The sequence below is a fragment of the Hermetia illucens genome, chromosome 5, assembly GCF_905115235.1.
Source record: "Hermetia illucens chromosome 5, iHerIll2.2.curated.20191125, whole genome shotgun sequence".
Taxonomy (NCBI): domain Eukaryota; kingdom Metazoa; phylum Arthropoda; class Insecta; order Diptera; family Stratiomyidae; genus Hermetia; species Hermetia illucens.
The window spans coordinates 21,230,534-21,251,216 of NC_051853.1; the positions used below are offsets into that span (position 1 = coordinate 21,230,534).

Here is a 20,683-nt window from a genome sequence, read left to right on the forward strand (position 1 = left end):
CTGTTCGGCGGACAGGATTAGAGCGCGGACGTATCATTCTTGACATTTGTCACCTCTGTCCCCTGTCAGGCTGTTAGCTGCTTCCACACCCATTGAATGCAGTGACAGAGGCGAATTCACATTCTGATGTGTCGCCACATACTTTCTCTGGTTCATGGTATCCTGTCAGCATAAATCTGCTCCTACAAGCTGGTATCCAGTCAGCTCGGTTCACGCTGCTAAGTTCTCTTTCCTTCGCATTTTCCGTTGCAGATGCAAGAAAAGGTTCTAACATGAAGGATTTGGCCTGTAGTCCCTTCATCAGTGATAGTCCCTATACGGGGGTTGTGGCATTGTAACTCCTTGTTCCCGCCATTAATAATAGAGAAGCCTGCTCTGAATATAATGCACATAAGCCTGTACTTACATATGTTATAATTTAGAGTTTCCGATCAAAAAAATTTTCAAAATCAATAAATTCTGTATTCAGAGTTTTTTGGTTGCTGCTGGTCTTTGCCGACTGTTGTTCCTTACTTAAGGAGGCAGCTGAACTTTTCTTTCTCTGAGAATCTTTTACTTTTAAAATCGATTTCCTCAGCACACCGCATCTTCCCCATCAGTATATTTTGGATTTTCATCCATTACAACAATAAAACCTGATTTAACCTTCACCGCTTTTCGCAGTTTATAATCTACAAAATGTTTCCTCGATACCTGCCCCATCCCGTAATACCGCTCTCGATGTAGCTATTGAATTATTCTTGGTCCTTTTGTGTGCATAAATTTTATATTATATTTTTATAAATGTACTCGCTGGAGCTATTGTAACGACAAAGTGGAATGAGATAACGAATTTATTCAAATTCAGTTACAAAGTGTATTCAAAGCAGCATTGTCCCCATGTCCTTCTGCTAAATAATAATCGTATTGTACCTGTGGAAAGCCAATTTAACCTTATAGCAAATATTTCCAATAAATCGTGTTCATTCAATATTTCCATATTCCTTTCCCTCATTCTAGAATCATGAAATCCACAATTTGGAAACATATACGCAGTACCTGGTTTCAATACAAGTTTTCAATCCGGAAGGCCTTGGTCCTTCAACAACAGTGCTAGTCATGACGGACGAAGGTGGTAAGTATCTACATATCTATATATAGACGTTTATTGTATGCTGCAACAACCTGGCTTTTCGCCCGGTATATCACCATGATTTTCAATGTAAATTTTTGCAAAGGGACTACTACCTTTGTAACTTCAATATCAGGACTCGTTGTGAACGTTTAGCTATTGTAGCCTGGCAGCTATTATAACAATATCTTGGAAATACACGCACCCTCAAAAGGGTTAGTCAGTGTGGTGTTATTGAAAAGCTATTTACTAAATTGGCTTGAGACGTTTTAACCCAGCTGTGGCTGAAGACAAGGAGAATGAGAAATGGGACCAGGAAGAGACGCAGCGTTGAAATTATTCCGGTAACGTATTTTGAATCGCAAATATGGACATGAAGGATCAGTTGCAAATGACAGTTCAGGGAGTCCTGGAAAAGCATTTTGAAGTTGTGGATTTCAGTAAGAACAGAAAGAGAATCTTGTGGGTGCATTCTCAACACTAACTGTTCGGTTTTGTAGGGCTCCTTCTTATTTTTCGTCCCGTCTTATGCAAATGGGTTTCATACGTGCATTTTTGATCAATGAGACCAGAAAAACGCAGAGCCAAGTTACATTATTCAAAGCACCCACTCATACATTCGGGGTTGCAAGTTGCCAAAAGAGGGTTAACAGAGCTCACAAAATCCCATCACCATAGCAAGAAACTTTCCGAGTCCAAATACAGAGGTAGTTCCAATGCCGTCACGAACCAATTACGTGGCATACCTCGAACGCCACACAATTAATTCCTACACAAAATTAAAAGCAAACAAGCTACAAAGGACGACGACAGGCAGATTTCATGGCACATAGTCTAACAAGAGTCTAATAAAATAGTACCTTGCTTAAGAAGTAGACGAATAAGAGCCGAAGGTTATTTAAAAAAGAGTAGGCCTCGCCTCGCACAGGGAACAATGCGGCAAGGCCCGAACACCTTTTGTCCTTGCAATGGTATGGCGTCCCAGCGACAAACGTGAATCTGACATGTAAACGATAAGCTTTCTAGTGAACATTTCAATGAAGTTTTAGTTCAGCCGCTTTCGGCTTTCGGGGAACCGTTGATGAAAATGGCTTTTCATTTCCAACGTAAGCAGAAAGAAATTTTCCCGTTCGGTATAATTAAAACAGGCATCAGACCGAGAAAAGAAAGTTTTGTACTACTTGAAACACACTTCGTTCTTGTGGAGAAAATATGAGTCCTGCCGACGGTAAGATTGCCAGCAACTATGTAGCCAGGAAGTTTTTCAATAGAAGGATTTATTAAAAAAGTTGTTTCCGAGATGAAGCGTGTGCGCTCGGAATGAAATTGGAATTTCGGAATCTAATTCGCGGATGGTTCTATTTTAACGCTTGACTGATTAAATCACCTTTGCCTGAATGGGATTTATGGGCTGCCTATTATAGCGCAGACTGTAACAATCGATTGGCACGAAATCAGAGAAATCACATTAAATATTAAAATGTGTGAATCAATCAATCAAAACATAAATCAGATTACACAAACGGCTCGTATTTTGGCAGTAACCAGAAAAATGCGATGTTTGTGGTTTAAGGACGAAACCGCAATGGAGGATGGGAGACCGATTCTTGTTGCACGCAAAGAGTTAATTCTTTTAGGATTGGTTACGAAATACACAAACTACAACCAAAATTTAATAACCGCAAAGGTTCTCCAAGGATCACACTGGGATGTGTCAATTTGCGAGCTTTTAGATGAAAACAGGACCTGGAGTGAGGATTATGCGCATCCTCTCCGATATTGCATATTTAAATTATACCTTAAATTTGCCCTCAGGAACTGGAATAATTCCTTCCATTCTTCCACGAACCTTCCGACAGCTTTGTAGTTAGTGCAGAGAATGAGGAAAGGATTATTATTCTGTTAAGGGAAAGCCGTACCGCATCCTTAAAGAACCATTGTGTCCCTTTTACTAGTTACAGTGTACCTATTACTCATAGCATCTCAAGCAAGCATCTAACCATTAAGAATTTTAGCATGTTACCTACTTTCACATGCCTCGACTTACTTTGTACAGGTGCCGGACACTGTCCCAGAACGTGCAGGCAGTATCCGCAGGTATCCTTAGCTTCTCTAGGCGATAGTTTAGCCGACAAAGACCAGAGAGAATTCCCACTATGATTCGGAGGTTCGTTTTGGTGAGGTTTAGGTAATCCTTTTTGTGTGTGGATCCGAATCCCCCAAAAAGCACTCTGAATTGCTCCATTCCTCTTCATTTTTTAATTTCATAGCCATAAACCCGTTTCCGCTTCCATAGACGGGTTCTGACCCATGTAAAAGGGTCCCTGATCCTTTCTTGTCTAGTTCGTCCACTGCCTCATTGCCTCCCAACCCAACACGGCCTGGAACCGTATTCAGTCTCTCAAAGCCTTCCCATGCCAGTTTAGAGTTCACCTGGTTGGACCTAAGTGTTTTCATCGCTGCTTGGCTGTCTATGGAGTGTATTTCCACCTGGAATATGCTAGTGACCTTATCCATTAGCTCCAAATACATTTTAATTGGACCAATGACACCGGCGCCTGCTCCCTCTGTGTGGGATCCGTCAAGCAATCAGTTGGTAGTTTAAACAGTATGTCACAGCCACGCTCTTCCAATTTGCCTTGTTACTGCAATGTGTTCCAAACTTCTTATCAAAGTGAATCCTCGTTGTCATGTTATCCCTTGGTATCAATAATTCGGGATACCGCCTAGAAAGAATATCAATCTACCTTCGATTTCACCTCACTGACACTCCCGGCCATCCTGAATATTGCCCTCTTTGCCTGCATCTGTATGTACAGATGAAGGGGGGTTAAGTCCCTAAGGACCTCCAGGGATGCCGTTAGACATGTCCTCATTGTCCCACTTATACCCATGCAAACTCGTCTTTGGAGTTTGTGTAATTCCCTGGTTTGTGTGCTGAGTTCAGTTCTTTCTCCCCAGATTACCGCCCCATAGCTAATAATTTGCCTATTCCAGTGCATATCCAAAGTAGTATCTTCAGGCTGCAACCTCATTTTTTTCCTTCTATGGATCTACAAGTCATCAGAGCCCTCCTGGCCTTCCGACAAATGTTTTCGACATGCGTCTTCCAGAGTCATTTTTGGTCTAGCGTAATGGTACTATGGTGGTTTTGGCTGGGTTGATCTGCAGTCCCAATTTCCTGCACTAGGCACTAGTAACTCTCGTCCTCGTCCGCGTAATCCTGGATCTGTATTCTAATATTTGTTAGCATGCCCAGGAATTCGACTACTACCACATAAGCGGCGATAGTACCCCGCCTTATAGACACCCTTGAGTAGTATTCATAACAACGTAATTTGTACTGTCGGTACTTCTATTTGCCTATTATCTAGCATTTTGTCTATCCAGAAAGTCGAGGTGTTTCCCACACCCCTGCGGCTCAGGGCATCTTGTATCTCTGTGTGCGATGTGTTGTCGAATGTTCCTTCGGTATCCAAAAACGCACCCAGTGCTATTTCTTTTGTTTCTATGGTATAGTACATCCGTCAGCAGATACAGAGCAGTTCCGGTTGACCCTCCGGCCCGGAAACCGTGTTGACCCTGATGTAGGGGATTACGCTTTAGAAAGTTAGTTCTATGACCTTCTCCACCGATTTGAATACGAAAGATGTTACCCAAATTGGTCTGAAAGATTTAGGGTGAAAAGTATCCTTTTTACCCATTTTCGGAATATTGGAATTGGTATATATCCTAAGCCTATGCTGTCCATTACCATCCTCAGAAAAGACCCTAAGATGATTTCTAGGCCTCTCTGGATTGGTGCTGGAAAATTGCCATCTGCTCCGGGTGATTTAAGTAGTTTAGAAGTTCCCATTGCCCACCTTACCCCAGCTTCTAAGCATACCTCTTTTACTTGTTTCCAGTTCTCCTTTCCTCCCCTTTTATTCTTTGCGGCGCTGTCAGGCAGAATGTTGTCGTCTGCCGCCGTGGGGTAGGACCCCGGGAAATGGGCTCTGTACTCCTCATTCTCGGCAAATGTCCCATCTTCCTTCTTCAAACAGACAGAGGATACTACCCCGTCTTTGGCTACAGCCTTGCAAAGCCTGGTTGCTTCAGTGGTTTGTTTGATCCCTTCACAGAATTCCCTGAAGGTGTTCCGTTTTGCCTCCCTGATCGCGTTGCTATACGCCGTCAGTGCACTTTTGTACCTCTGTCAGTCCCTGGTTTGTTTTGAACAGTTGAAGAAGTTTTCGTATCTCTGTTCTCATTCTGGCCAGATTCCTGTTCCACCATGGTACATCCCTTGATGACTTAACTGACTTAGCCCGGCATCTGGCCTCATATGCGTCAATGAAGACTGAATTGAGGGTTTCCACCACTGTTTCTAGTTCCAGTTCGATCCTAATGTCACAGCCCCCTTGAAGGTGAGTCATGTTGTTGCTCAGATGCGTTGCATATGATTCCCAATCCGTTCTCCTGGGATTCCTTCTTATTCTTTTTATTTCGAAGTTACCCTCAATGTCGAATCTGATTATTCTGTGATCAGACATGGACTCCGACACCCTCCAATTCCTGACCAGCCAGTTATGTCTAGTACCTCCTGCCTAGTGCTGATCACAAATGTTGGAGTGTTTCCTATGTTATATTATATATTTCTAATTTATTGCTGAAAATAAATTCAAGACAGTATTCATCTCTTCAATTGGTGTCGCTGCTTCCCCAGACTTCGTAATGAGCTTTGGCATCGTAGCTTAGGAGAAGTGGTGACGCCCTCTTCTCACAGTACTTCACCAGTTTTTTTCAACTTTTTCCGCTGCAACCCAAATGTCGTTCCCTGAAAAGTATCTCGATGTCACGACTGCGTTTCGAGTGCTCCCTCCGGCTTGAAGTGAGACTTGGATAGCCACAAGGTGCGCGGTTAGGAACTCTGAACGACATATATATATTTTAAATTACATTTAAGAATTATGCAAGCTCTTAGTTTTTTACAAGAGGAGTCCCACATTGCCCTGCATGCTTCCTCCTACAGACCGCGAATCTATTCCAATGTTCTCTTTGTACCTTGCCCTTAAAATTAATGCAGCCAGCTTTCGCATGGTGGAGGCTTATCTGGGCTATGTTGGTGCTGGCCATTGGCTCCGTTATTGTTTAGAGCTCTTCTCCACTGTCAGAGTATGACCCTCCTCCTCCGACATGTCGCTTTCCTGCACGTTGATGCCCATCTTAAGCCCTAAAAGTCCTAGGTCTAGATCGTTCAGCTTCTGCTCTTCACTGGGCAGCAGGTCTACTTCCGTGGGGGATCCAGTCCTTTCCGCCTCTATGGCTTTCGAGAGTTCTTCGGGGACCTTCAAGGGGTCTTTCCTCGGCTTTTCCCTGTGCACGTGCACGGGTATGTTGCCAAGACTGTAGTTGATATGGCAACACCAACTTTTAATTGCCTCCAGGTATCGGTCATCTACACCTATCGTGAGGAGTCTATCCTTGCTCTCCACCTTGCTTCTGAAGACTCTCCATAATAGCGTATAGGGATCCTCATTCTGAGCGATTAGGAGGTCTATGAGATCTCCCGTTTCCTATTGTTGCGGCTTTCGGGAGAAAAACTATACCCATGTGTGCCCCTGGTATATCATCCCCAGCACATGTTGACAGTTCTGCTCCTTACCACCCTGGTAATTTAATAACTATGGTCCTAAGCCACTCTGCAGTATCTTCCGTGGCGCAATCCACCACTATGACCTGGTGGAAAGCGCATCCCGGTGAACATAAGTTTCGCAGTCCATCTCTTGAAGATCTGCCTGACAACAAGGTCTTCGAAAGTTCCCTGCTCCTCACGAGTGAATATTTGCTCGGGAAACATTTTTGGCAGTATGGACAGTGGAATGCGCTTGACCGCACTAGCATAGCTAACGGTGCGCTTCCTGATTCCTGCCTTCATCCCTGACCTGCCGGGGTTTTCTCCCCCCTTGGGTTCAGATTTGGGAGCATTCCTTTCTTGCAGGCTAATATCTCCTCGCTTTCCTGACTCCGATGAAAATGGCTTGGGTCCATCCTGAACGTTCTTAAGGGCCTCTTATGGTTTCAGGTCTTCCTTCAGATATCGCGGGTACCATTTAGCATCTACGCCACTGAAACCTGTCTCCATCCTGACGTCTGATATATTTATCTCAAACGTGTCCTTGTTTGTCTCTGCTTTTTGAGTAGTAGTCTTTGTTGGTTGTTGTCCTCTTGGTATACGAGAGGCTTGGCCCCTAAAAAGCCGTGCATTACCCTAGAGGAGAGACAGCTCACCCTTAAAGAGAGATAGGTTGGTCTCAAGGAGCTGTATTCCGCGTCGATCCATCCTGCAGTGCGCTACTTGTCCTCTGAAAGGATTGCAGGCCCCTACAATTTTTATTTCGCTCAAGGATAGTGAGCATACAGATAGAATTTTTGTAATTAGGTATATGAGCGTTGCACGGATATATGCATATCTAGTAAGCATATCTCCTATTGAGGACGTCAGGACCCCTCTCCCTCTCGCTTTCTAACATTTTTTTGACGCCGTAACTTTTATTGTTTGCGGTGTCCGAAGCTCCGCGGTATGTGAAACACTTCCCTTTTGGGTCCAATACACTCGTTCCAATTCCATAATTCCCATCTTGACATGCACTTATTAGAAAAACTAATTCTTAAAACGATCATTGTTACTTTCATAATTTTTTTTACAAAACGCTATCACCTTTTTACCCCCCAAAATCCTAAAATCTGCTTAGATGTTTCCAAACTTTACTATAGCGACTTTTTAATATTCCGAAACCAATCACTAAACTTTTGGCTGTTGGTTTCACATTTCCAACGTTTGTTTCTAGCTAGGGCGAAATACATCCAATGCAAATGATGCTGGAGAAGTCGGTTCAAAGCACGACGGCTTCATATACATTATGGAAAAACTCAAGGCAATTTTTGCTGGGGCCACAGCCGACAATGAGTTTTGAGTTCAAGGCCAAAGCAAAAAACAAAATTAGCGGGAAACTGGGCTGCTAAGGAAGGTGGCAGGTTATCAGCTGACTCGAGGTGAGCCTTGTTTCGTTTGTCGAAATAAATTGACGTCTTCGAATCAAGGATTGTTTCCTTTCAAGATTGGCAGCAAGTGGTCGTCTAGTTTGCTTCGCGTATTAACGGAGCTACAATTGAATCAAGATATTCTTGTGGTGCGCGCGCTTAAATTGAGTGGTATAGTTGATGATTTCATCTAAATTTAGATCGTTAGTTGATTTAAGGATCCACAGGGTTGAAACAAACCGCAGGACTACCGCCGATCAAACGCTTCTCAAGTATAAAACCGTGGAAACCCGCACTAGTAACGGTAAAATCGTAAGCATAAGTACCACCCCATGGTATGAACAATAGAAAAGGACCAGGGACAAATTTTGGCAATGATATATCATCATTACGGTTGGCCCGAAAAGAAAAAGGCCGGTTGATCTTTAGCGTAGAGGGCTGGCCCAACGAGTAGCTAAGCCGAGTCTAAACTGCAAGTGTGTTGGATATATAATAATCAAGAAAAAACCAATTACTGTCGTCAGACCGACCGTAGGGCGAAGCAGGGTGCTCCAAGGGACCCAGGTTTCATGGAACCCATGCCATTTTCATTCTGGTAAAAAAACAAATACAAAAACAAACCATTAAGTCAATACACGATTTACAAGGATAACCGCTAGTGAAGCTTATACCATGAAATGAATATGAATTCTCTACTAGCGTACTTTTGGGAAAAACACTCCGACTCTATTTAGGCTGTATAATGTCCTACTTTTTATAACCGCAGCTACGATTTAAAAAAAAAATATAAGGTGCATCCGTGAGAAGGTTCCTTGGGTAACTCTGAAACATTACGTTGTTTTGTATTTTTATCCCTTTATTTTGTTTTTTCATATTAACATTTTTTTTTTATTTTTCATATTTATTCTTAGTTTTACGATAATTATTATCTTTTTGTTTATCTATGGTTGTTTGCTTTTCAGTTGCCGGTGTGAAACCCCGCGTCGGTATGAGGACCCATGAAGTTTTATAGAATGATACATGGCAGACTAAAGTGTTCTGTTTCATCATTTTGTTCACAGAAACTTGCCACCTTTTCATTCTCACAAATCCCTAAAATCTGTTTCAATAAATTGTTTAAATAAATAATAAGTCAAAATTAATAACAACAATTTTCTAATATTCCGAAAACGATCATTAACCTTTTTGGCTATTGCTTTCACATAGGCTTACTCACGCTGCATATTATTTAATACATTTCTAACATTCATTCATGGCTGAATACAGATTACTGCCAAAATCGAGGCAGCTTTTGCTGTTGTCTCAGCGGACGGCAAATTTTGAGCTCTGGGTAAAAGGGCTGGGTAAAAAGGTTTAGGTTAAAAACAAAATTAGCGTGACACTGGGTACCTGAGGATGGGCAATCGGTAGCCAGCTAACTCGAGGGGAGTATTGTTTCGATTATCGACGTAAATTGACTTCTTCGGATCAAGAATTCAATATTAAACTTCACTTTCTGGGTTCTTGAGTTGAGTTTCTGATACCTTTCAGGAGAGACAGCCTGTAATCGCCTAGTTTACCTCGAGTAGATGGATGCATATTTGCATGCAATTGGAACGAATGGTTCTTGTGGTGCGTATGCGTATTGAGTGATGATAGTGAATTCACTCGCCTAATCTAGTAGAAATTTCAATGGGGACCCGGATGCAACAAATAGGGTATCATCCTCCTATGATTTTATCTAACTTTCTGTAATACATTCTGTAAATTGAAAAGTAAATTTAGATAGTTAGCTAATTCAAAGATTCAGAGGATTCAAACAAAGTGTGTTGCCCATTGCATGGGCGACAAAACAGTAGGGAGAAAGAAACCCGCGCCACAACGGGCCTGGCTGTGGTTTCGTGGTATTTCTCTCTCAATCCTCCAACAAAAATAACTGTCATAATAAATATAACGAAGAAGGTATTCTTTCAAGTTTTACTTCCTCGCCAGAAACCGATTAAAGCCGATTTTTTGCAGTTTGGCAGATGGCCCCTACATGAGGAAGGACGATTTTGTAACCTAAATAACGACGGAATCTATAAGCGATACCATGACCGTCCGGTTGTGGATAAAATTCGGCTCAATAGGCTGCGGTGGGCGGGTCACTTAATCCGTATGGATGAGGATGATCCAGCCCGGTAAGTCTATAAGGGCAATATCTATGGTAGAAAAAGAAGACGAGGCAGACCCTGGCTGAGATGGAGCGATGGCGTAGGTCAGGACGCCAGACAGCTTTTAGAGATATCGGATTGGTGGACCTCGGTGCCAAACTGAGTTATCAGGAGTTCCTTATTAAGGCAGGCCTAGACCGGATACCAATTGTTCCGCCGTTGATGGTGATGATGATTGTTCAAGCTTAAAGTATTTCTTGACCGATAGACCGCTTCGTCACCAATTTGTACCGCATAATCAATTTTTTCTTTGGAGCTAAAGGATTACACCTGATACGATCTCAGGTAAGCTCAGCTTCTACCATCTCCTTGATGTCGGCCATTATGATTAACCGCCTAGAAATCCTGGAAACTTTCTGTAGATAAATGTCAAACGCGTAATCTTGCAACTAGGTACCAACCTTATATGTACATATATATTGACTAGGTATCCAGAAATATAGTAAAATGCAAACTGAAGAAAAAAAATTAAGAGTGAAAAAACAACTTCAACCGCTAACTATAGTTAAAATATACAAAATATTATATTAAATCTTCCAGTTTGGCAACAGTTCTTTTTTCCAAGCCTAGCGTTACAAAATTTGTCCCCCTGCCAATACCCACTAATAGCATAACCTCGAAAACACACAACTCAGTGATGCATAGATAAGTTCCTTTAGAAATGTCATCTTTCTGACTTCCTACCTCAGAAAGTACAAAGGATCCCTGACATCACAAGCGGAAAATTCTCTTCACTTGCACGATTTCACCAATATTCTGAAAGGCAAAAAGGTCTGCCTCGCATCGACTTCATGAGAAATTCATTCCACCTTGGCGATGAATATTACGTAGCGTTAGACCCACTTCTGATATAATACGATAGACGAACATTTGTAATGTTATCGGTCGACCTACTGGCAGGGGTAGCAAAAATCCAAAGAGGTTCTAATCCGGACGGAAGAAAAACGAAAAGGACTATCTGCTGGCAAGCACGAAAACACCATGAACTTTTCTTTCCCTTTATTATTTAAATAAACTTTCCCCATTTTCTAGGGTAATTCCTTCATTTGTGTCCTGAATTTTTGCCTTTGTCAGGACGATTATCTGTTTTAAGAGGAAGGTAGTGCTTGACATCGACAAGAAGAAGTGTTTTTGTTGAATGTTGAGATTTTCCTGATATGCTTCGTTCTTTCAATGGCAAAAGAAAAGATAATTCTGCTGGATACAAACATGATAAGGGAAATTGCTTATGAAAAATTTTATGCTTAGTCCTTATGTTAAGTTAATACCGTGGCTGAACTCATCAAAGTCCAAGCTCCTGCGTAGGCCTAAATGTACACTCAAATCGGATCAATAAAACTATGGTCGTCGTAAGTTATCCTTTTATATTTTCGCCTTCAGCCTGATGTACTCCGATGATATAACATGGAAGTGGTAAGGGTAGAGGAAAAGCTGATAAACCTTATTTCACTACACAAGCTTACGTTCCAATAGGACAGTTTTCGGGTAGAATAAGGAAAAATAAAATACCATCGTGCGGTTCTTTCACAAATTGTTGTTTGATCCAACTACGCAGCTTCTTTATTAATTTTTATATACCATGTACAGTGTTGAGCAGCATATCAACATTGGGACCATAACAAAAATGACCAACAATATTGGCTAACCCAGTGATAAAGAAACAATCGTTAATTTGATATAGTTCTACACTCAGAACAGCCTAAATAGTGCACTTGCGTTAGTAAATTATTTCACAAAGAGAGCTGAGAAAATGATGTAAATACAAAATATAAATTGTCAAACTTACCCATTCTAATCCATTCAACTTTTCCTATTATCTGTTAGGAATCAAGGCATTTTAAAATAACAAAACATGTGATTGGTACCCCATCAAAATACTTACCACTCCTAGCAGCGCTTAACTTCCTAGCATGCTGTCAATATTGTACCGAAGGAAGAAGGACAATTTTATTCTATTTAGGAACGCACAAACTTAGATTATGTATCTGATGAACCCAATAAAGTATAAAGTATAAACTGCCGATTATTGGCCGGTGAGAAGGCTATAACAAATTCAGGTTTATTCACTCTTATTATTTTGCGTTATTTTATTTTTTTCCAGTGCGTCTTTGGCTCTCTAAATTACAACCAAAAAACAGTTTAGAAAAGTAATAAAAAAGTGTGTTGTCAGTCCGTATATCTGTTTGAGATTTACATCCACTAAAGCCACTCTTACTTCCTCTTCCCTGCGAAACTACCTCCGTAAGGAGAAACGCGGGTGAAGTGAATCACATCGGCCATTAGTCAATAATCGTTACCGTCATCGATAACCTACGCTAAAGTGTCGATGTATTGTAATGAACTCTTTCGATTAGGGTGGTCAAACGACTATTCTGCGAAGAGCCATCCCAAAATCTTAAAGAAATTAGCTAAGTGACCGCGAAGGTCTGCCCGCAAATACTGAAGCTCCATCAAAGGGCTCAGTTGACACGTTCTTGTACGACTCTGTGGGAATGTGGGAGTCCTTTGAGCGCTTCGACTCCTCACATATAATTTTTTACAAAATCAACGTGTCTATACTGATGCATGGGTCCACACCGGATCTAAAAATAGTCAAACCATCCGTGGTGTCCGGATAGCTGAATGGTTAGAGCACAAGGTATAAGGAAGGTCGCGGTTCAAATCTTACTGGTGGCAGTGGGACTTGTATCGTGATTTGACGTTGAGTACCAGTCGACTCAGCTATGAAGGGGTACTTGAGTTAAATCAAGGTAATAATCTCGAACGAGCACAATGCTGACCACATTGCCTCCTATAGGGTACTATAATCCTGTAGTGTACCGTTACCATCTTGAATGGAGTGCTCTAACAGACTTCAAGGCGCTGACCCAATTGGATTGTTTCGCCAACGATTATTATTATTATTAACAAGGGGATTCGCGACGGCCTAATAGGATACGCTAAAACGTGAGCTAAACCTGGAAAATAAATAAAATGGTTCGACTACACTCTTGGATCCGTGAATCTCCGGAACCGATGGCCCCAATCGAGGGGGAAAATCCACGACGAGTCACAAGCTCAATAATTGTTTCTTGTGCCTCAGATTCTTAATGAGGCGCGGACCCTCAGGTTCCCTCCCTTCCTTGACATCCTCCGGCCACTATTTTGGAGGATGTAACTATTGTGTACGAGTTTTACGGGAGTGAATAAAAATGCATTTTCGCATTTTTCTAGCAGCGGTTTGCCCGCCTGGTCAATGGTTTTCTCTAGAATTTTCGTGAAGATTTTTTAGGACGTACAAAGCAGTGAGATCAATCTGTAATTGTTACATGTCAACTTATCAACTCATCGTTTTTCTTGTCAAGTGCTTCCTGACATTCATCGTCAAACCACAACCACAACCACTTCTTCAGCTGTTATTTTGATTGCGGCCTTTAGTTCTTACCAGGTGCCATCCCTAGGCTTCCCCGTGGGATTCTGCAGAATAGGACCAAATCGTTCTTCCAGTTTTACCTTGTTGTCATCATTTTTTAGCTCTCCCACGACAAATTTTCAAAGTGGGTCAATTTTTATTTCCACGGTTCTATGAAAAATTCGGCACCATTTTTTAGCATGTAGTGGTCAGAGTCTCCTCAGTATGATCTCACGTCATGGCTGCTGGTTGACCATCTTTTGAGGATGAAGGATTTGGAAACCCCCATGTTCTTTTGTGAATGCGCTTGTGTGGGAAGCACGTATATGCCACTTGGAGTATCACTGAGTCGTTGGACGTTGTCATTTGGCATATCACGGAGACTGTGCCTTCCGGTCGTTCCTCGATGTGTTTCCTCGTTCAAAACCTTGGCTTAGAAATCCCCGAGCAATGATGATATCAACATATTTGCTATTACTGCTACTTTAAAAAATCAGTATAGATAGTATGTAATAATTCGTGCCGAGAATTTAGACAGTTCGTAAAGCTGGATAACTTGAAGGCAGTGGACTTATGTTTGGGAAAGCCACTTTGCTCTTTCATTTCACTTCATGGTGGCAGAAGTAGGCGAAAAATAGCTGAAATATCTTTCAAAGGAAGAGGAGGAGAGGAGCAAAATAGGATAGTCATTTCCAGGGAGAGTGTGGTCGCCACTGTTGTAAAAAGAAATGATGAGAGCCTCTTTCCACAGGTTAGGAACTGTTTCTCTTCGAGATTCTTATTGAAAATTCTGGAGAGGAGAAGGGAAATGGACTGGTAATTTTTATTCAAAAATAGGCTAAGAAGACCGTCGTGACCAGTGCCGACATTGCTGTCAGGATTGCCAATGGAAAATGGCTAGGAAGGAAGAGGGCGGAAGATACGGAGCAGGCAGTAACCAGTTGTGGAAGAGAAAAAGGGAGAGGAGAGAGAACATAGAATGAAAAAATAGCGGCAGAGCGTATCACAAAATGTTTAGAAAGAGTTAACAGATCAGCCATCGAATTTAATGAATGGAAGAGAGAACTGAACGAGATTGCGGAAGTTGCGCATTTGAGACCAGCAATGCTTGAGGTTTCCGCTCTCCAGTGAGGCTTCGGCACAGGACGGATATTTTTTTCTAGACTCAAGATTTGATCAAAAAACGCAGAGTTTCGAAAAAAAGCAAATCGGCACCTTTTCTAAAAGATGGGACTTTTTCCAAGCAAATAAGCTTTTAACAAAGTTTTTTGTGGGCTTGAGGGGTGAACCAGATTGGGCAAGAATGCAGGGACTTAGGGAACAAGGAGGTTAAGCAAGGAAGGACATATAACAGAACGCTAGGAAAAATGCAGAGTGCTTGGTCGCACGTTAATGCAGAGAAGAGAGGAGCCCAGCTAATTGTCGCCACGGCTGAGTTCAGGCCTTCAAAATCCGTTAATTTTGACAGTTAGTAACAAAACCTAATTAGAGCGTTTAAGCAAAGCTACATATTTGAAATTAAAAATTCAAAAAACCGTTACCGCTGTTGCTACGTTGCGACTACTTGTCGTCTACTTCAAAACAAAGCACTGAACAGGGCGACAACTATTTACCAAAACCTGTATATCTGTGGTCAATAAAAATTAGTAAAACAAAAACGGCTTCGGCTTTGAGACTATTTTATTTCAAACTTGACAATCTTATGATTGGGGAGTACTCCCGGCTGATCTGAGCATCAAACTCGAGACCAGACGCAGCGTAAGAGGAGGCATGAGGGGTTTGGGACACACAAGAAAAGTTGGAGAGGACAAGAACAAGAGTACAATTTGAGCAATTTCTAGAAAAGTTTAATTAAGAGTGCGCATAGGCTTTCGTGACAACGAGCGGTGAGACAAGTTACGGGGGAGATATTGAAAACCGAGAGTATTAGGCCAAAAGAGCATAGGAAGATTGAAGTTGCCACAGAGGATGAAAGTAAGAAAGGGAACAATGCGGTTAAGACTTCTGGTTGGGGCAGAGGAAATATACACGGAATATGGAATTTGATGGAATAACTAGCCCAGGGATACAATCTTAGAAAGAAGAGAGGGGAAAAAGATGGTTGCAGCACCGAAGGAAGACTTAGCAGCTATCAGATTGCCTCCGCCAGTTGATTTACCTAGTGCAGATCAGTCTCTGTCACTATGAAAGACAGAGTAACCTTCGAGGAGCTCGGAATCTTAAATCCCCTCATCTAACCATGTAATCCAGATGAGGTGGTGTTAGAAAACTAAGGTGGAAAAGGGGAAATTGGACAGTATGATCCCAAGATCCCTTACATTTTGATAAGAAGATATTATGATGTTTCAAAAATCATTCAAGATCGGCGAGACAGAGTGGCAGACCAAACATTTTCTAGTAGCTTTTTCCATTGATAAGGCTTGAAAAAGATTCCTTTCGACAGAAAGAAAGATTGGACGACGGCAGCGAAGTCATAGGGATATTCAACTTTGAAGGAAGCTATCACTCGGTTGGGTGAACCATCCTTGGTCAGCTTCACACAGGAGAGAGTTGCCGGAGTTGGTCTTCCTACTGATGTAGGGACAAACGTTTTCCGAAGTGTTGGAGTAGCCTAGCCTCGAGACGAACGACGTTTAGGTGATGAGGAAACCATCGGAGGGCGCTACAGTGACAGAAGCCAAATTGACGGCTAGGAAGCGAAACATTCGATCTGGAACCCTTAATGGTTTTTCTTTGCTTTTTTCATTGGGATAATATCCTTTCTATTATATTATTAAGTAAAAGTAATGATAAATCTGTCATACTTTTTCTAACGTCTTAGTCATATCCGTTGGATCTTTTAAAAACGTAAATTGAATGATTACCGTACCCGGGTCCACTCAATGAGAAACAGAAATAATCTCGGGGACCAACTCTCCTTTTGCAAAGTAGTAACGACGGAGGGTGGGCTAGCATAAGATGTCTTTCTCCCTGGATAAAACCGGCAATCACCACTTTTTTCTAAAAAGGCCAACCACCAAAATCCTAACATGGAACTCTCAACACAATAGGTCAACAATAGATCATATCATGCCATGAGTTACTTTCTTGAAGAATCATCCACTAAATGCCAACAAAGAATCTCCCCGGATATACATAATGAAATGCCCAAATTATATATCAGTTTACCAGAGTTCTCTGAGTTATCAACAAAAACGCAAATGTCTGACTAAAATCCCTACCTTAGCCTGGCAGTTTAATGGAAAACAACTTACTTCCAGCCAACATCTAATTTCGTCTCTTCCCTAAAGCATGTCATATTTAAGTTCTTCCTCTTAACAGCAGAAAGTAGAGAAGGATATGACTGTTCTGAATTAGTCAAAAGTATCTGGAAAATTTCCACTGCAGTATTTATCATACCCAGGCTGCCCGCTAAATTTTCCAGCTGTTTAAAACAATGGAGGAAACAAATTATGACGTTAAGCTCTTTGTTAACTGAAAGCAGGAATAGATGGGAAACTTTGCGAACTTTTTAGCTTAGAACTAGATACTTCTTCTCTTCTTCTTGGAAAATAAAGCGTATATAGATACAGATGTATGTAGTCGTGCAAGTATCAATTCATATACCGCAGCATAATTTTCCTGCCCCAGCGACTTAGCTAAGTTTACTCATCAGTCGACTATTTAAAGAGGAGGGAGCTCAGGAGCAGTCATAATAGGATTATTAAATATCACACTCTAGTGGCGGACAACTAACTCCATAAGACACAGTGAAACTTTGAAAATACGAGTGTGGAGCTCTTGCCTCGTGTTTGCAGCATTTTCAAATTGTCCTTAATTTAATCAGTTCTCTGTTCCTGCATCATTATTATTTCTTTTCTTTTCATGCTTCCCTTGTTATGGCAAGTACTCCAACTTGCTGGCAAAGATAGGTGGACAGGGAAACTATGGACTCCTTCGCCAACGCTCTGCACTTCTACCCTCAAGAAACACTGGAAAGCTTGCTCCATTCAGTACTTTTTCACCGAAAATTATACCCAAAAGATTTCCTCTGCCAGTTCTGAAATTCATAAGCAAGCTCCGGACTAGCATTGGACCATAAAGAAAAAAATGAGATACTTACATGGAATACCCTTTTTCCATCGTTCAGATAATTTCATATTCTGCTGGTCTAGCTCGAAGTCGTACAGCTCCGATACCTTTCCACTTCCAACCACCGACATCATGGGGATTTTATGTCTCATAGAAGCAAAAAGACTGATATAAATTAAAAAACATGGTCCAATAAATTTGAAAGATTTACGATCACATTCTGAAATGCAAAAAGGATGAAAGCGTTGAGTGAAACACGGCTGCAAAGTGAGCGATGCCTGTGAACATTTTCTTATTGTCTGCGTGACCTAACGACATTTTGTCCTTAGATTATACGTTAACGTAACAATCATATTCAACGTTTCTCTGGTCCATCTCCGCTCGTATTTTTTGGGAAAATTTAGTATGTCCTTTCTTTTTTCAATCTTCTAAAATAATCCAGAGACGGCACAATACTTTTGCAATATTAATTTGCCCATCTCTCTATATAATGTGGTTTTAGAGCGTCTTCTCCGACTATCTGAGCTTCCGCGTCGTCAGCAGCAGGAGCAAAAAAGATGTTTTGAATATTCCAAGGATTAAACTGAGTTTTTTTCTTTTCAAACAAAAAACGAAACGAAAAGTTTGGTGAATAATACCGAAGCATGAAATATGCAAAATTTATTCAAGCATGTGGACTTCTTCAGATGTTTCCATAAAAGATATAAAATCTTGTTGCATTCGAGTCACGTAGCATTGTTCATGGCAGGGTTTTTTCCTACGCTTTTGGAGCAAATTAGTAAAAAGTCAGATATTATTCAAAATCGTCAAGTTTAAGAAAAAGTGTTAAAAGTAAAGTTAAAAATATCTGCTACGATTTCATGAGCTCGGTGTTGTTGACATACTACGCTTATCCTTAATTCACTATTTAATAATAATACTAGCGAGGGAAGATTTCCACATTCTCCTCACAAATCTACAGATAGTGTCCGCAGATATCCCTAGCTTACCCTCCTGATAATCTTGCTCACAATGACCAGTGAGTATTAGCACTATGATCGTCAGGCTCTCTTGATTTAAACAATCTTGCGAGCGCTTGGGTTCATATCCCCCCTGAGCACCCTCCATCCGTCCATCCCTTATAAGTTCACCTAGTATAGTTTGCTCAACTGTTCCTCTTCAGTTCTTAGTGAACACCTTCACGATTCAGCAGAAGAATTCTGGTCTATAAAGCAGCGTCACTGCTACTTTCCAGGTCAGCTAATCCGCTGCGCCATTTTCTTCTACCCAATATGCCTGAAACCCTTTATATCCGGACCCTCTTCTGCAAACCGAGTACATGCTGTCTATTAAGATCTTCCCACGCCAGTTCAGAGTTCACCTGGTTGGACCTAAGTTCCTTAATAGCTGCCTGACTATCGATCAGAATTGCAATGTTCTAATCCGTTTAATCCTTTTGGAGGTTCAAGGAGGTACATCTATCTATGACGCATATTTCCGCCTGAAATAATTGCACCAATGACTCCACCGCCCACCGCCTTCTTTATGGGGGACCTACCAGTGTACCAAGTAATCAGTTGCTGTTTTTAAGGATTTGTATAAAACGAAACCTTATTAAAATCGGTTTACTGTCTGTCTATCTGTCTTTTTTTAGCGTTGGAAAGTGGAAAGGTTCAAAGCTTACCGCTGGCTCCTTCCATACGGTTATGTGTGACTTTTACATCTCGCATGTCGGGCAATATTAGGAATCGTCACACCCGAAGCGATAAAGGTATGCACTGTACCCTCCATATCCGCTTAGGAGTTGAGTTAGGTCATAGCTAACTTCACCGTGCCTTCGAGGGATCCATTCTGAGACGTCTGGAGTAATCCTATGAGCCCAAAGTCCTTTAGTTGAATCATCCCATCTTTTTTGCCATTCCAAAATAGATTCGTTTCGTGCCAATTGCAGAAGATAGGTACAGGACTCGCCGATTGCATATGATGGGTCATAGAGGCGTCGCCCAAGATGGCGATGGGGACATGCCTGCTATCATCCATGCTACTTCGTCTGATGTTGTACGGTAAGCGCATGACGTTCGCAATGGACTCAATCGATATGGGGCTACGATTTTCCTTTCATTTGCTTCTAGCTTTAGGGCTGATGCCCAGACTGGAGCTGCATAAAGCAAGATGGAGCTGACAATTGTCGAGCTGAGAAGTCGACGACTTTGCCTTGGACTACCTACGTTTGGTAACATTCTTGTGAACCAGGTAGCTACCCCAGAAGCATTGGTTGCCAAATTCTCAAGGTGAGGCTTGAATTTCAGCCTTTGATCAACAATGACTCCTAGATATTTTAGCGTTGGTTGCGAATGTATTATGTGTTCGCCAATTCTGATCTTTATCGGCGTTTGTTTCCTTCGCTTGGTAATCAAAACTACTTCGGTTTTATACTCTGGGAACGTCAGACCAGCATCTTCTAGCCAAGACTCTGTTTCAAAACTTGCCTCGTTCGTGCGAACCTCAATCTCCTTAATATCATTGCGAACCCAATGATTGTCACTCCTTTGGGCAGTTGCAAATTTAAAATTCCATCATACATTATTATCCACAGAAGAGGACCGCGGACTGATCCATATGGAACTCCGCAGATTGTTCTATATGGCTTAGGTTCATCATCCGAATTGTAACATACTTGTCTTTCCCGGGGGAATTCTACGACTATGTGCACTAGGTGTTTGGGAGCGCCCAATCTGGCTGAACCCGCATTTATTTTGCTCCATTTTGCAGTATTGAACGCATTCTTCACGTCGAGAGTAACTATCGCGCAAGATTTATTGACCTTGACTGCTTCCTCAGCAATTTTCATCACCGTACTGATCGCATTGTCACTAGATCTTGTCTTTCGGAATCCGAACTACCTATCTGGGAGGC

At 41.7% G+C, this 20,683-nt stretch overlaps 1 protein-coding gene across 4 annotated transcripts in view; it reads left to right on the forward strand.

The window, feature by feature from the left end:
• LOC119656717 (tyrosine-protein phosphatase 99A) overlaps positions 1–20,683 on the forward strand; it is a 588,033-nt gene that overhangs the window by 235,517 nt on the left and 331,833 nt on the right. For all 4 annotated transcript variants that reach the window (XM_038063239.1, XM_038063240.1, XM_038063242.1 and 1 more), the window contains exon 7: positions 1,000–1,114. In XM_038063239.1, the coding sequence (XP_037919167.1) occupies positions 1,000–1,114 (115 nt within the window). The remainder of the gene's footprint in view (positions 1–999; positions 1,115–20,683) is intronic.